The 16775-nt window shown below is 43.9% G+C and overlaps 1 protein-coding gene across 1 annotated transcript in view; it reads left to right on the top strand.

Moving 5' to 3' along the window:
• The window catches only part of LOC135522487 (protein kinase C alpha type-like), a 226709-nt gene that overhangs the window by 68768 nt on the left and 141166 nt on the right, over nucleotides 1-16775 (top strand). Inside the window, exon 3 of the mRNA XM_064948789.1 lies at nucleotides 4592-4674. Within this exon, the coding sequence (XP_064804861.1) occupies nucleotides 4592-4674 (83 nt within the window). The remainder of the gene's footprint in view (nucleotides 1-4591; nucleotides 4675-16775) is intronic.

The raw sequence follows: 16775 nt of genomic DNA, 5'->3' as shown, positions 1-16775 counted from the left end.
AGTATGCTTGTTTTTAGAGGCTCACCTCACCATTAGAACCAGCACTTTTTTTTGTGCAATTTAAAAGGGTGGTTTTTGTAAATCAATATAATTATTGCAATTAAGCTTGTCAGGGTCAAGCTCACCCAATGTTCTAACTAAAAGTACATAGACAAAAAAACAAGCATGCTGCCTCGTGCCAGCAGTTTTCAACAAATCTGTGTTCCTCGTACATGGCGTACTGTTCTAAACAGTTAATGATAATTAACAGTAGCGTGACTAAGCCGAAGTGACGTTGAACAGCCTGTTGTGAGAGCCGGCAATGGGATGCCTTGCTTGCCAAAGGTCGATTCTAACCCCCCCCACCCCCCTCCCGATCATATTATTCTGACACATACTTCATAATCAAGTCAATGCGCTGATGTCTACATATCTTGATCCCTTATTCCAGATCCCAAACACATTCCCATTCTCGACTCCGCCTCAATCCTCATTCCACAGCAGTGAATGACGGAAACGAACGGATTTTGAATTGCAACCATTCACAATGACATGAGCGTGGTTTGGTTTGAGTCGGGTACAACGGCAGGGAAAGAGAGACATTGTCATTCAGTTAGGAATCCCTTGTTCTGCTGCTGGAGGGGTATTTGAAGATGTAATAAGTATTTATTGTATCATCCACATTACATTGTGGCCCCTCCATAATTCATGGTGCCCTCAGTGTGAAATAATTAGATCACAGTGAGACCCTTCATTAAAAGTCAACATGACATTTTCTCTCTGCTCTTCTTATTCCGTTTTCACTGGCTCACTTACTTCTCCTTTTCCATTAGAATGCAAAGCCTTTTGACGCTGTTATTTCTGATCCAGGTACAGCCGAAAAGTGATCAGTCTACCGTTGTTAAAGGGATAGTTCACCCAAATTTCAAAATTACAATGTTGATTTCCTTACCCTGTCAGCGGTCTATGGACCAGGTTTTGACATCGATCCATGCTTTGGTTAAGTTTCCCTGGCACTGTTTCCAAATGCTCAAAATTATAATATTGGTACCGTGACTCCCATTCAAGTCACAGTACAGATATAAGCATTTTTCGCGCATCATGTTCAAATCATCGATAAGTGACTTTGTTGAGCTTCACAACTAATTTGAGGTTTTGGACATGTTGCGCAAAACATGTTAATAACGCTAACCCGGACTAATAATGCTACCAGGATGGGATTTGACATTAGCATTTGGAAACCGTGCCAGGGAAATAAACCCAAAGCATGGCTTGCTGTCATACCTTGTCCATAGACTGCTTACAGGGTAAGAAACCAATGTGTCATTTTGTAATTTGCTTTTATTATCCCTTTAACTGTACTTCTTGTTCTGATCCAAGTGCAGTCCTGCAAATCCACCACTTTGTCCACATTCCTCCTGAGCCAGAAACTGTGTAGTGATTCACAGCCATTGAGAGTTTCACCGACCCAAGTACAGCCGCTGCATGCTCGGCTCATCCTTTCTCATAGAACCGTGAAACTCTGACTAATAAGGTCCTGCTATTAGATTTTAATCGTCACTCAATACAGTCCCGCTGTATTTACAAGTCTACAATGTGGATCCCATTAACCTATGGCAACAGTTCAGTTGCATGAAGGCTTGTCTGTTCTTTAGGCCTCTAATGAAACTGTTGCTCCAACATGGCGGTGGTGATGGAGCAGTGGTGAAGCTCTAAGTGCTCCTTTCGGGCCTGTAGGAGAACAGTGGGTCTAGTTTCACCGGCAGATATCCCCTCTAATAAGGACACTAGGGCCTGTATCCATGGAGACGCAGCCCTAACCTCTTCCATCTTCAGCCTTCTGCCCTTTGACCTTTCTCTTTCAACCACTAGCGAGGAACGTGGCCCCTTCCAGAAACTCTAATAAAGAAACAATCGCCTCAGGGCAGGTTACAGGTTGGGTCAGGTGAACTGCAATGTTCCCTATTGTTCAGAATGACCCAATTTCTCCTGGCGCAGCAGGTTCCTCTAAAGTGGTCCTGAAAACACATACAATAAAGGCACTTCTCAGAGCAGTTTGGGAGCACTGAAATAGAATAGACGTTGACTGAACTGCTGCGAGACTTTAGCCTGTCTAATGGGTCTCGTTATTATGGACGTTTTTAATGCCGCAGAGAGACCATAGTTCACCTCCTCCTCCGCATTTATTAGAGATTATAGACCGCTGTACATCTCTCTGGCGGCTGGGGCCTGACAGTGCAGTGTCTTCCTTCCCGGCCTCAAAGGAAGTTGTGCCACGCAAATTATAATTGTCTACCTACTGCATATCATTACCTGACGTGGTTCAGAAACCAAAACAAATTGCCAATAGGGGATAGAATTTGAGCGACCCTTTTTTATTGCGTGTTGGTTTGTTGCGACCACACTCACAGTTTACTCGCTGATAACACTCTGTGTGGCGTCATGTGGCAGTTCATAACGGTCTATTGGGGTAAATGGATGCTTCAGACCATTTGCCGGCTATACTGCAGACTTATGGCAGTTAGTTATTAATCATTTGGATTTACGGCGTGACGGCTTTCATGTGGGTGGCTGTGGTAATACGAGTTATGGGTTGTGGTCTCGCGAGGGGTGTTGACTGGTCGGAACAAGCCAGTATGTCAGGGGTGAGAGGCCGGGGTTGTTGACATTCATTTTGCCATCGTTGATGTGAGACGTTTGGCCTTGATGCTTACTGTGTTTCAGTCAGATAAGACATCCTGAATAAATGTAGGCCCAGCCGATACTCCGCTAGGCTGGTTTTGTTGGTCAGTAGGCCTATATGTTGGTTGGAAAGCTAAAAGAAGCTTAGCTTTGAGTGGGCACATTGCACCCTTCTACTTAGAATTTTAGTGAAAATTGCTACTACAGAAACTGTGATAATGATGTTTAAAAAAACAACTCTTTAGTACATTGTTACCCCACCCTCTCACCGTCTGCTACTATAATGTAGCCTACATGTTGATATTGAGTAATTGGGTCATGAAAAGGTCAGAGGTTAACAATTACTAGTGGTAGCTGTTAACTGCGGTGCATCGCTGAACATCAATGCTATTGAACATCAATGCCATTCATTTAGTATAGAGCTAACAGCACAGAAGGCAATTAAGTTTGGCTGGGCCTGTGAGAGCCAGGGATATAGAGATATGTACTGAACGAAAGTATAAACGCAACGTGCAACAATTTTAACTATTTTACTGAGTTACAGTTCATAAGGAAATCAGTCAATTGAAATAAATTCATTAGGCCCTAATCTATGGATTTCACATGACTGGGCAGGGGTGCAGCCATGGCACCAACTTGGGAGCCAGGCCCTGCCATTCAGAATTCATTTTCCCCCCAAAAATGGATTTATTACAGACAGAAATACTCCTCAGTTTCATCAGCTGTCCAGGTGACTGGTCTCAGACGATCCCGCAGGTGAAGAGGCTGGATGTGGAGGTGCTGGGCTGTTACACGTGGTCTGTGGTTGTGAGGCCGGTTGGCCGTAGTGCCAAATTCTCTAAAACGACGTTGGAGGTGGCTTATGGTAGAGCAATTAACATTCAATTCTCTGGCAACTGCTCTGGTGGACATTCCTGCAATCAGCATGCCAATTGCACACCTCCTTAAAACTTGAGACATCTCTGGTGTTGTGTGACAAAACTGCACATTTTAGAATGGCCTTTTATGGTCCCACGTGTAAAGATCATGCTGTTTAATCACTTTCTTGATATGCCAGACCTGTCAGGTATCTTGGCAAAGGAGTCATGCTCACTAACAAGGACGTAAACAAATTTGTACATCACATTTGAGAGAAATAAGCTTTTTGTGCGTAACAAACATTTCTAGGATCTTTTATTTCAGCTCATGAAACATGGGACCAACACTACATGTTCAATTTACAATTTTGTTCAGTGTACTATAGTTTGGAGAGATGGAAAGAGATACAAAAGATATAGCTACAATTCTGAGATCTATTGGCACAGACAGCAGTCTGTAGCCAAGCTATAAGACCGAGCCTTCAGAGACTATCTATTATTCAAGCAGCCAATACACTCCGCTCCACCACCACCATGATCCCCCAGTGTCTGAGCTTAGCTCGGTTTCCAATGTGGTACTAGCGTAGCCACACACTGGGTGTACTCAATGAGGCTGTGAGAATGCAGTGCCGTGACGTTGTGGGTGTGCGCCTGTAAGGCCTGCGAGACAGTGAGGAGGTAGTGGTACAGTACAGTACTTTGGCTGCCGTAGGCTGTACAAGCCATCTGGAGAGATGATTAGCCAGACCATGTTTTTTTTGCCCCCTCTGCTCTTAGTGGTGTCTGTTCTGTCTTGCAAGACTTCAGGCTAATGTAGATATGCTAAAGCTATGATACTGTAAAACAGATCAAGTTGTCTCACTCTTCTTCTCTCTCTCTGTCTCTGTCTCTGTCTCTCTCCTTCTGTCTCTCTCTGTCCCCTTATTTCTGTCTGTCCCTCTCTCTCTGTCTCACTCTCTGTCTCCTTATTTCTGTCTGTCCCTCTCTCTCTGTCTCACTCTCTGTCCCCTTATTTCTGTCTGTCCCTCTCTCTCTGTCTCTGTCTGTCTCTCTGTCTCTCTCTCTCTCTGCAGTTTGCTGTTTCGTGGTCCACAAGAGGTGCCATGAGTTTGTCACGTTCTGCTGCCCCGGGGCGGATAAGGGTCCCGACACAGACGTAAGTAGCCGTACCCCCACCCTCTACCCCTCATGTTCTCACCGCCTTTCCACTCTTAGGGTCTCTAAGCTTCTGTCAATGGACCCCTAGCGAAAGGGGGCACCGCCCAGGCACATCTCTTCTAAGGATGCGTCGCAAATGGCACCCTATTACCATATAGTGTATAGCTATGTTGGTATAAGGTACATTTTGGGATGAAGGCGAAGTATATGGTTATTCTCAAAGTGACAGCCTTTCAGGACGGATCATATGTCCTTGTCTTGTTCACCGGGGCTGACCATTAAGGAAGAAGAATGAGTCTGCTCCTTGTTTGACAGGAGATCATTGTGTGTGGAGGCCCAAAGTTGTAGTATCATACATCACCTTGCTCTGTGTATTGGGAGGCCAGTCAGGCTAGATTTGTTTTTGGCTTGAAGTTGTAGGAATTTAATTTCGGCAGAGTTCTTTGGTTTGGTATCATAAAGAAGTTGGCTCTGTACTCTACTTTCAAACACCTGACAAGAACTTTCCATTTAAAATGGTGCGTTTTGAAACGTTTCAGTGTGTTGTTTTCTCAATTTGATGCCTAATGAACGCAACCGGTCACTTTAGATTCAATGACTTTGGACACGTCTGCTTTAGTCTCTCACTCTGGCGGGGGGTCGGATAAGGAACACTGTGTCCAGGACAGGGCTCTCTGGATGAATCATACCAGCTGATGGCCAGCTTACCTCGTTTCAGCCCAATATACCTCATTTTATCTTCCGAAGGGTCACTTTGTCCCAGTCATTATGTCACTCGAGGACACTTCCAGGTCCACTCCAAAGCACTCAGATGTGTACACTCGTTTACTCCCTGTTAAGATCTGGGACATGGGGGAGATCCCCCATGATTAAGACTTTTGATTGACCCCAGTAGTCTAAATAAACACTGAAGCATGCACAAGAGCACCAGCTGTTCTGGATGACTGTGTGATAACGCTCTCTGAACTAAACCTTTAAACAGGTAAAAATTCACAAAGCCGCTGGACCAGACGGATTACCAACTTGACCAACTGTCAAGTGTCTTCACTGGCATTTTCAAACGCTCCCTAACCGAGTCTGTAATGCCTACATGTTTCAAGCATGCAAACATAGTCCCTGTGCCCAAGGAAGCGAAGGTAACCTGCCTAAATGATTACAGCACCGTGGCACTCGCGTATGTAGCCATGAAGTGCTTTGAAAGGCTGGTCATGGCTTACATCACCATCATCATCCCAGAAACCCTAGACCCACTCAATTTGCATACTGCCCCAACAGATCCACAGATGATGCAATCTCTATTGTACTCCATGCTGCCCTTTCCCATCTGGACAAAAGGAACACCTATGTGAGAATGCTTTTCATTGACTACAGCTCAGCGTTTAACACCATAGTGTCCCCAAAGCTCATCAATAAGCTATGGACCCTGGGACTAAACACTAAGCACTACTCTGCAACCGGATCTTGGACTTCCTGACTGGTCTCCCCCAGGTTGTAAGGGTAGGTAACAACACATCTGCCACGCTGATCCTTAACACTGGGGCCCCTCAGGGGTGTGTACTTAGTCCTCTCATGTATTCCTTGTTCACACACGACTGCATGGCCAAACATGACTCCAACACCATCATTAAGTTTGCTGACGACACAACAGTGGTAGGCCTTATCACCGACAATGATGAGACGGCCTATTGGGAGGAGGTCAGAAAACTGGCAGTGTGGTGCCAGGACAACAACCTTTCCCTCAATGTGAGCAAGACAAAGGAGCTGATTGTGGACTACAGGAAAAGGCGGGCCGAACAGGCCCCCATTAACATTGATGGGGCTGTAGTCTACTTTATATTTTCTTAACTCTTCTTGAACTGCAATGTTGGGTTTATAAGTAAGCATTTCACAGTAAAGTCTACACTTGTTGTATTTGGCGCATGTGACAAAGTTTGATTTGATCACATTAAAAAATATGACATTAACTTTCAGCATCTGTGTTTTAAATCTCTCCAGAATATATCTTACTTGGATCTCCACTTTAGATTCCATAGCAGTGGATGAAGAGTGACTCCTAGTACTTTCCTCTGTGGGAGTGTGTCCCCCGAACCCTGTTAGGTGTGAAGGTACACTAGCCTGGCCGAGCAGCACAGCTCTGACTGTTTGCATCCCAAAACACATCCTATTCCCTATATAGTCGTTACTGTCATTTAATTATACCAATGTGTTTTCATTAATTGAATTCCCTTAATCTATTTTATGAGAATTTGTAAGATTCTTGTTTGCATAAAATAGACGGAGACCAGTCTTATCAATAATAGGTAACAGAATTTATTCTCGGAGCGCGCTGCCATGTTACCACGAGCAACAGTTTATATACAATAACATGACGTCATTTCATTGCTTAACAGAATCCCCTCCTCTCAACCAGGACAAAGGGAACTTTAAAAGTTCATTCTGACCCCCCTAGCACATACACAGGACACACAACACAACTGAATTAACTTTTGACCCCTCAACATTATCGATCACCACTTAGCTGACAGTTCTAATTAACAGAAAAGACAGTGAGTGCATTCCTAGGTTATCTAAAACACCCCAGAGCTCAGTTTCGTCGGTTCAACCATAGGTTAACTACCTTATCTGTTTACTTAATCCACAAACCATTCCTTTCTTCCTCGTTGGAATGGTGTTCGTTATATTTAATTACTTCTTGTCCGTGTCACACAATCCCTTCTTATGAACTCATATTGTTAATCAGATATAATAAAACAGAGTATAAGTTTACTTAGTTACAGTTCCATTTAAAATGATTTGTTCAGTCATTTAATCATAATTTTCCTAATATAGCGCCCGGTGGATGACGCACAAGATCTAAAGACAATAGTATGTGCTAAGGCACGTGTCAAACTCATTCCGCGGAGGGCTGAGTGTCTGCGGGTTTTCCCTCCTCCCTTGTACTTGATTGATTGAATTAAGTTCACTAATTAGTAAGGAACTTCCCTGACTTGGTTGTCCAGGTCTTAATTAAAAGGCAAAAACAAAACCAGCAGACACTAGGCCAGCGTCTCCCAAACTCGGTCAACGGGAACCCAAGCGTGCGTGTTTTGGGTTTTGCCTTAACATGCTTACCACACCGGTCGAGTCACGTGCGCGAGCGTGGCAAAATAAATGTATACATACATGTTATTCAATCATTGCACCCACGCTGCTCGCGAGCGCCAACGAGCGTCTGCGTTGCCAGGCATGCTGCAAGTCCTGCTAAACTGAGGTCGGTTAGTTAGTTGCCAATTGCCAAGCAAAATAAGTCTGGAAGGAGGAGGGATGACTAGAATCGATTCAGTTGACTGTTTTATGTGTGGATTAATTGTCGGAGTAGAGAACCTTGTGCATTTGAGGTAAAATAACTCAATGTTGATATCCCAGGACAAATTAGCTAGCAACAGCATGCTAGCTAGCTAAATAGGACATCTAGCTGCAAGCTAGCTAGATAAATTGCCATAAATGTTTAATGCTTTTCGACCTGTCCCCAAATTAATATAATTGGTACAGAGTTGGGTTTGATATTTCAACCTGTGTGTCGGGATCACGATTGGTTTGGGGGGACAAAATCAATTTGCGCACGATGGCGGACCGGTTTGGGCATGATGTAACACAGTCGATTCAAATTATCAAAGCTTGATGATTAGTTGATTATTTGAATCAGCTGTGGAGGGCTAGGGCAAAAACCTAAACAAGCACCCCTTGGGGTCCCGAGGACCGAGTTTGGGAATACTCTGCACGATAGGCCTTCAATGGAATGAGTTTGACACCCCTGTGCTAAGTGATTTTCTTCGCCAGTGTGGCTTACAGGGGTTATAATGATAAGGGCAGCTGGTAATTCCCCATTTTTGTCAGCATTCCAAATATATGTTCATGTCAATTATAGTAATCCAACTTGATGGTTTTATTAGGGCAGAAGTTGTCATTAGGCACAGATCTAGGACCAGCTTACCAACCCCTAAACTTAAACTTGTGAAGAACATAGTGACTTTAGATCTAGGGCAACTGCATCCTATCAGATATGTTATTAGCAAATGTGTCATCTGGGGCCACATTTCTCAGCACACAGTAACAGATTGTTGAGTTACATAATGTAAGAAAAGCACTGTTCCTACTGAAATGTGTGTGGTTCATGGGCTTCCAGAATGCATCCAAACAAAAACTGTGCGTTTTATTGAGTTTGCTAATGTAGCCATAATGACTGCCGCGAGCCAACGTTAGCCTCGCGAAATACCCACATCTTAATAATTTAGCCCATTCCACATGGGAGACGCATCCCAAATGGAACCCTATTACCTATATGGTGTACTACTTTTGAACAGGGCCCATTAGTGCACTATATAGGGAATAGGGTGCCATTTGGGACGCAGTGAAGGTTGTACAATGAGAGGGGATATTGGCGGTTGTAATACAGGATATTTGCTCACCACAAGGAGTTATTGCAATGTGAATTGCCTAGCCAGGATAGAGTCACTGCACATGTTAGCTCTATGTGCAGTTTCCCCTAGCAACCTAATTGCTAGGTGGGCAGAATCCAAAATAAAGGGTGAAATACTAGGAGCATAAACCATGGTTCTGTCCCAAATTGGACCCTATTGCCTATATTGTGCACTGCTTTCCATAGGACTCTGGTCAGAAGTAGTGCACTAAATAGGGAATAGGGTGCATTTGGGACCCTAACTCTGACTCTGTCTGACTTAGGGCACTTCAGCAATATGGAAAAGCGAACACACTGAAGAATAGGTTCTGAAGTGTACTGGAAAGGTCTAATGAAAAACTATTGCACTCACGTCAAGCAATCTCCAAATACCACCCTTTCCACTTGAGCTATAGGGCCGTGTTTTCCCGGAGGCAGGATGTGGATCAATTAGCTAGATTAGTGCAATTAACTGCTTCAAATGGTTTCATTTGGCCACTCTGCTCTGTGTTGCCAACACAGGCTTGGCTAGTATGTGTAGCCTGGGAATTGCCAGGAACCTCACACAATACGAGATCGACATGCTTATTTGGCGATATGTGTTGCGATTCTCACGATTCTATATGTGTTGCGATTCGAGACTGTGATTTTATTTGATGTTCCAAACATATCGCTCACCGTATGTCTGAGAGAGAGAGAGAGAGAGAGAGAGAGAGAGAGAGAGAGAGAGAGAGAGAGAGAGAGAGAGAGAGAGAGAGAGAGAGAGAGAGAGAGAGAGAGAGAGAGAGAGAGAGAGAGAGAGAGAGAGAGAGAGAGAGAGAGAGAGAGAGAGAGAGAGAGAGAGAGAGAGAGAGAGAGAGAGAGAGAGAGAGAGAGAGAGAGAGAGAGAGAGAGAGAGAGAGAGAGAGAGAGAGAGAGAGAGAGAGAGAGAGAGAGAGAGAGAGAGAGAGAGAGAGAGGTGAATAAATGTTTCGATCAGTCATGGAAATAAAAGTGCTAAAAACAGAATGGTTTAAAAAGATGGAGAACAATGGAAAAATGTTGGTACAGCCAACTAGCACGCACGCAAATAACAACTTTGCGTTATTGTCAAAGCGATAAGATATATCGTCAGAAATAATATTCCCGATATGTAACTGTCATTTGTTTTTTCTCCGTCACTATTAATAATGCTTGGATTTCCTGGTCCAGATTCCCTTGTCTGCTCTGGTTTGAGCAGAACTTGACCTGAGGATGACATGGTTCTCTGTGCTCAGAGACAGTGGGGGAAATAAGAGTCATCAACGTCCAGCCTGAACTCTCAGCCTTAAAGAGACTCCCACTGCGTTCCCATTGACACCCTATTCCTCACATAGTGTACTACTCGGGGTAACACGTAGGCTGTGTTTACTCAGGCGGACCAATTCTGATCTTTTTTTCAGTAATTGCTATTTTGACCTATCTGATGTGATTGGTCCAAAGACCAATTAGTGTGGGGGGAGGGGGGATCTGAATTGGGCTGCCTTGTGTAAACGCAGCCATCGAGTCTTGGTCTAAAAACAGTGCACTATATAGGGAATAGTTTGTCATTTGGGATGCAGCCGTAGCCTGAGAGAGCCAGTGGCTGAGTCATGAAGGACCCTTCCTGTCTCCCTCCCTAGTCTATGAACCCAGGAGTCTGAGTCGGTCCTGCCGCATGCCAGACGGTAAATGTAACCTGCTAGCTGCCCATGTGTCTATGATGTAATCCTGCCCGTCTCTGGCATACTCCAACCCCCTCTCCCCCCTTTTCACCCCTCGCCCCCTACGGAGTCGAATACCAGCGTGTGCTCTCAGTAGCACATGCCCCTGCACTTCCATGCCAGACAACAGGAGGTTGGTGGCAACTTAATTGGGGAAGACAGGCTTGTGGTAATGGCTGGAGCGGAACGAGATGGAATGGTATCAAATACAACAAACACATGGTTTCCATATGTTTGATGCCATTCCATTTGATCCGTTCCAGCCATTGTGAGCCGTCCTCCCCTCAGCAGCCTCCACTCTCAGACATTCCAAAGAAAACGAGTGCTGGAAATTCAAAGCGACATTTTTGTGCTTAGCACACTCTTTCTCGTTTTTTTTGTGTGTTGACATGTACAGCGGAGCAGAGGGTGCCGCTGTCCCTGCCCCTTTAGCCAAATGAAAACCCACAACCTCTCTCCTCTTTTTCTCTCTCTCTCCTCTTTCTCTCTCTCTCCTCTTTCTCTCTTTCTCTCTCTCTCCTCTTTTTCTCATCTTTCTCTCCTCTCTCTTTCTCTCCTCTCTTTCTCCCACTCTCTTTCTCCTCTCTTTCTCTCACACACACACACACACACACACACACACACACACACACACACACACACACACACACACACACACACACACACACACACACAGTCTCCCCCTCTTCTTTCTTTCTCTCTATTTCTTTCTCTCTTTCTCGATCTCTATCTCAGCACAGTCATTGGAGCCTGCGTTGCTCCTGATAACTGTCACATAGAATTACATTCATGAATGAGACCCAGGCTAACTAGACTACAGCAGCCCCATTAATTCAGTGCGGCCGAGGAAGTTTGTGTGTGTGTGGGGGGGGAGTCAACAAGCTTAATACATGCAATGTTGTTAATGAGGTCGCTTTAATGAGCCTCTTGTTTGAATCATTTATAATAAGTACAAATACATGTTTTTTTCTATAATAGCTGCTTCCCAAATGGCACCGTATTCCCTGTATAGTGCACTGCTTTTGACCAGGGGCTGTGTTCAAAAGTAGCGCACTATATCGGAAAATAGGTTGCCATTTTGGACAGCGCCAATGCCTCAATGCACAGGATGCGAGGCTGAATGCCTCTTTTGTCCGTGCCACACAAATGAACGGTGTCGGATCACAGACTCTGTATGGCTAATGAGGTTCCTCACACCACACACAGCTAGTTATTATGATCCACTGTCATGCAGGCTGCTCGATCAAACGGCGCGAAATGAAAGCGAGACAATGAATGAACATGAGGTATTACTCATGACTACCATCTACTGATGTGAAAAGAATGATGCCATCTGTGGTGAGACTGTAACCTAATATCAGTCGTCATAGTTGTCATATACATGTATATATGGAGTAATCTGGTTATCAATTCATGTATGTACAATGTTGGCAAAAGATTACTTGCCAATGTTATTGAGCTAATGCTTATTTTCTAAACTATAGGAATAAAGCGGTCATCCCTTTCAGTGTTCCATCAAGGATCAATTCAGCAGCAATGGAAGAGTTTTTTTATACAGTGCCTTGAACTTTGCGACCTTTTGCCACATTTCAGGCTTCAAACATAAAGATATAAAACTGTATTTTTTTGTGAAGAATCAACAACAAGTGGGACACAATCATGAAGTGGAATGACATTTATTGGATATTTCAAACTTTTTTAACAAATCAAAAACTGAAAAATTGGGCGTGCAAAATTATTCAGCCCCTTTACTTTCAGTGCAGCAAACTCTCTCCAGAAGTTCAGTGAGGATCTCTGAATGATCCAATGTTGACCTAAATGACTAATGATGATAAATACAATCCACCTGTGTGTAATCAAGTCTCCGTTTGCACCTGCATGTGATAGTCTCAGAGGTCCGTTAAAAGCGCAGAGAGCATCATGAAGAACAAGGAACACACCAGGCAGGTAAGATTCAATGAAGTTTAAAGCTGATTTGGATACAAAAAAGATTTCCCAAGCTTTAAACATCCCAAGGAGCACTGTGCAAGCGATAATATTGAAATGGAAGGAGTATCAGACCACTGCAAATCTACCAAGACCTGGCCGTCCCTCTAAACTTTCAGCTCATACAAGGAGAAGACTGATCAGAGATGCAGCCAAGAGGCCCATGATCACTCTGGATGAACTGCAGAGATCTACAGCTGAGGTGGGACAACAATCAGTCGTATATTGCACAAATCTGGCCTTTATGGAAGAGTGGCAAGAAGAAAGCCATTTCTTAAAGATATCCATAAAAAGTGTCTTTAACGTTTGCCACAAGCCACCTGGGAGACACACCAAACATGTGGAAGAAGGTGCTCTGGTCAGATGAAACCAAAATTGAACTTTTTGGCAACAATGCAAAACGTTATGTTTGGCGTAAAAGCAACACAGCCCATAACCCTGAACACACCATACCCACTGTCAAACATGGTGGTGGCAGCATCATGGTTTGGGCCTGCTTTTCTTCAGCAGGGACAGGGAAGATGGTTAAAATTGATGGGAAGATGGATGGAGCCAAATACAGGACCATTCTGGAAGAAAACCTGATGGAGTCTGCAAAAGACCTGAGACTGGGACGGAGATTTGTCTTCCAACAAGACAATGATCCAAAACATAAAGCAAAATCTACAATGGAATGGTTCAAAAATAAACATATCCAAGTGTTAGAATGGCCAAGTCAAAGTTCAGACCTGAATCCAACCGAGAATCTGTGGAAAGAACTGAAAACTGCTGTTCACAAATGCTCTCCATCCAACCTCACTGAGCTCGAGCTGTTTTGCAAGGAGGAATGGGAAAAAATTTCAGTCTCTCGATGTGCAAAACTGATAGAGACATACCCCAAGCGACTTACAGCCGTAATCGCAGCAAAAGGTCCGCTACAAAGTATTAACTTCAGGGGGCTGAATAATTTTGCACGCCCAATTTTTCAGTTTTTGATTTGTTAAAAAAGTTTGAAATATCCAATAAATGTTGTTCCACTTCATGATTGTGTCCCACTTGTTGTTGATTCTTCACAAAAAAATACAGTTTTATATCTTTATGTTTGAAGCCTGAAATGTGGCAAAAGTGAAAGTTCAAGGGGGCAATACTTTGTTAGTCCTGTATATGAAAGAATATGGGACAGTTTTATGTGTTTGTCACACATTTGTGGGGCCTTAACTATGTTTGTATAAGACCAAGTATAAATAACTTCAGTGGCAGCCAAGATTTATCCTAATGTCAGTCATCATCGCTTTCATAGATGCATATAGGGGAAACACTGGTTTTGATAGCGAACAGTCTGAGCACTGATGGAGGGATTATGTGTTCCTGGTGTAACTCGGGTTGTTGTTGCCATCCTGTACCTGTTCCACAGGTGTGATGTTCAGATGCACCGATCCTGTGCAGGTGTTGTTACACGTGGTCTGCGGGACAGGAAGGACGATCAGCTGTCTGTCCTTTCTCCCTGTCTTAGTCATATCACAGTACAGACATTGCAATTTATTGCCCTGTCCACATCTGCAGTCCTCATGCCTCAGGCACGGTCGCACAGATCCTGGGCATCTTTCTTTTGGTGTTATTCAGAGTCAGTAGAAAGACCTATTTAGTGTCCTACATTTTCATAACTGAGACCTTAATTGCCTACGCTGTTAGTGTCTTAATTAACAACTGTTCCACGCGTGCATGTTCATTAATTGTTTATGGTTCATTTGTCTTTTTTAATTTTATTTTCAATGGAACAGTGGGTTAACTGCCTTGTTCAGGGGAAGAACAACATATTTTTTTTACCTTGTCAGCTCAGGGATTCGATCTTGCACCCTTTAGGTTACTAGTCCAACGCTCTAACCACTGGGCTACCTGCCGCCTCATTGAACAAGCATGGGAAACAGTGTTTAAACCCTTTACAATGAAGATATGTGAAGATATTTGGATTTTAACTAATTATCTTTGAAAGACAGGGTCCTGAAAAAGGACATTTCCATTTGAGTCATTTAGTAGATGCTCTTATCCAGAGCGACTTGGTAAGTGCACGCATCTTAAGATGACCAAGGGAGACAACCACATATCACAGTCAAATATACAGGATACCAAGATACTGTTCCAGAACAAAGAAAATACTGTATGTAGCGTTTTGTAAAACAAAACTCTACCCATAAGCAGATGTGGATATAGGTTTTTCCAAAATAACCTCTTAATATGTTGTTGAATGTGTGGCTCAGTTGGTGAAGCATGGCACTTGCAACGCCAAGGTTGTGGGTTCGATTCCCACTGGGGACCAGCACAGAAAGTCACTCCTGTAAGTCTCTCTGGATAAGAGCTTCAGTTAAATGTAAATATTTCCATTGTATACGAATACACTCATGGCTGTTTAGTCATACATTTTCCTTTACTTCGTGAGAGTGAAATATGAAGTCATAAAAGCTCATTCCTACGCTAACAGTTTTATTGGAACAAGAATGAATCATGCAAAGCCTGTAGCAGAAGTATGAAATTAATCTTCTATATTGTGATGTACTGTATATATATGCATATTATTTGCATTAAGCATATTGTGCCCCTCAACCTGCCAGAAGTTGTTTTTCAATCACTGGTCCTAGAGACCCACAGAGCGTTTGAGCAGGGCAGGCTTTTATTCCAGCCCAGCACTAACACACTCCGTCACCTAATCACAGAGCCCTCGAATAGTTGAATCGGGTGCATTGGCACCAGGCTAGCACAAAAACCTGTGGTTCTCTAGGACCAGGACCAAGAACTGCGGGTTCCAACGACTGACCAGTCAGACGAGAAGAGAATAAAAATAAGCTTTTGTTGATAGAGCTCGCAACGCCAGCATAGAGGGTTCAATACCCGGCCACCACCCATACATTTAACAAAACGCTTAACTGTAAGTCGCTTTTGCTAAAAGTGTCTGCAAAATAGTACATTATTACCAGAAAGAAGACGTGTGTGTGGTGAAGAGATGAGAAGAGGGGGTGTGTGGTGTTCCCATGCCCCCTTTAAGCCAGGGGACAGGGGGTAAAACAGTGTTTATTATGTTTATTGTGGACTTTGGCCCCGGCGTCCAAGGATGCCTGAAAACTCTTTTCTCTCAACTATCCGCAAGGGCTAATTTAAGTTTCATTACAAATAATGAAACACAACCAGACCTAGTGAACATGTTGTCTGTCGGTCTACTTAAATATTTAGAATGTTTTTGCTTAGCCTGGGGAAAGGGCCACTTCGGGTCGTGTCTGTCGACGAGTCTGGCAGCACATGTTTTAGTAATAGTACGTAGTGAGCTGCAGTATGTTACCCTGGTGAAGCACTTGTCCCGTAGCAATAAGCCCCAATAGCTCATAATGCGACTGTGATTGAAGACGATAAGGACCGATAACACTGTTTTGATAAAGGCATAAAGCGTTTACCATCGTCCAAAACATGTACACGTGTACACTGCGGTGTTCTAGACTTTTTGGGGGGACCGTTGTGGCTTTCATACTTTCCGAAGTCTCAGCGCAGCACATTCAACACATTCAAATGAGTAGAGGACGTGTACCGGCGACGCGTTAGTTGGGAATTATCGGGAGGTTCCCGTTCCAGATGTCACAATGGGACACCGGACTGTCACGTCCAAATATCTGTGGATTATGAATTATGCGTAAAGCTCCCAGTCTAAATAACCTACAGCTCAGTCCCAGTGAGCAGAACTGGCTAAAAGGACGTCATTACAACCTGTTTACAACCAGTTATCTACTGGGTGTAACCTACAGCCCAGTGTTTTGACTCATAACTCACTGATTCCAAACAGTGATGAACTATCACTGGAGAGCTTGTTTCCTACCCTCACCACGGGCCGCCCCAGGTGGTGAGGGAAGGTAACATCTCCACCCCGCTGATCCTCAACACTGGGGCCCCACAAGGGTGCGTTCTGAGCCCTCTCCTGTACTCCCTGTTCAC

Source organism: Oncorhynchus masou, chromosome 4 (genome assembly GCF_036934945.1).
Source record: "Oncorhynchus masou masou isolate Uvic2021 chromosome 4, UVic_Omas_1.1, whole genome shotgun sequence".
NCBI lineage: Eukaryota > Metazoa > Chordata > Actinopteri > Salmoniformes > Salmonidae > Oncorhynchus > Oncorhynchus masou.
This window is presented reverse-complemented; position numbering and strand designations above follow the sequence as displayed.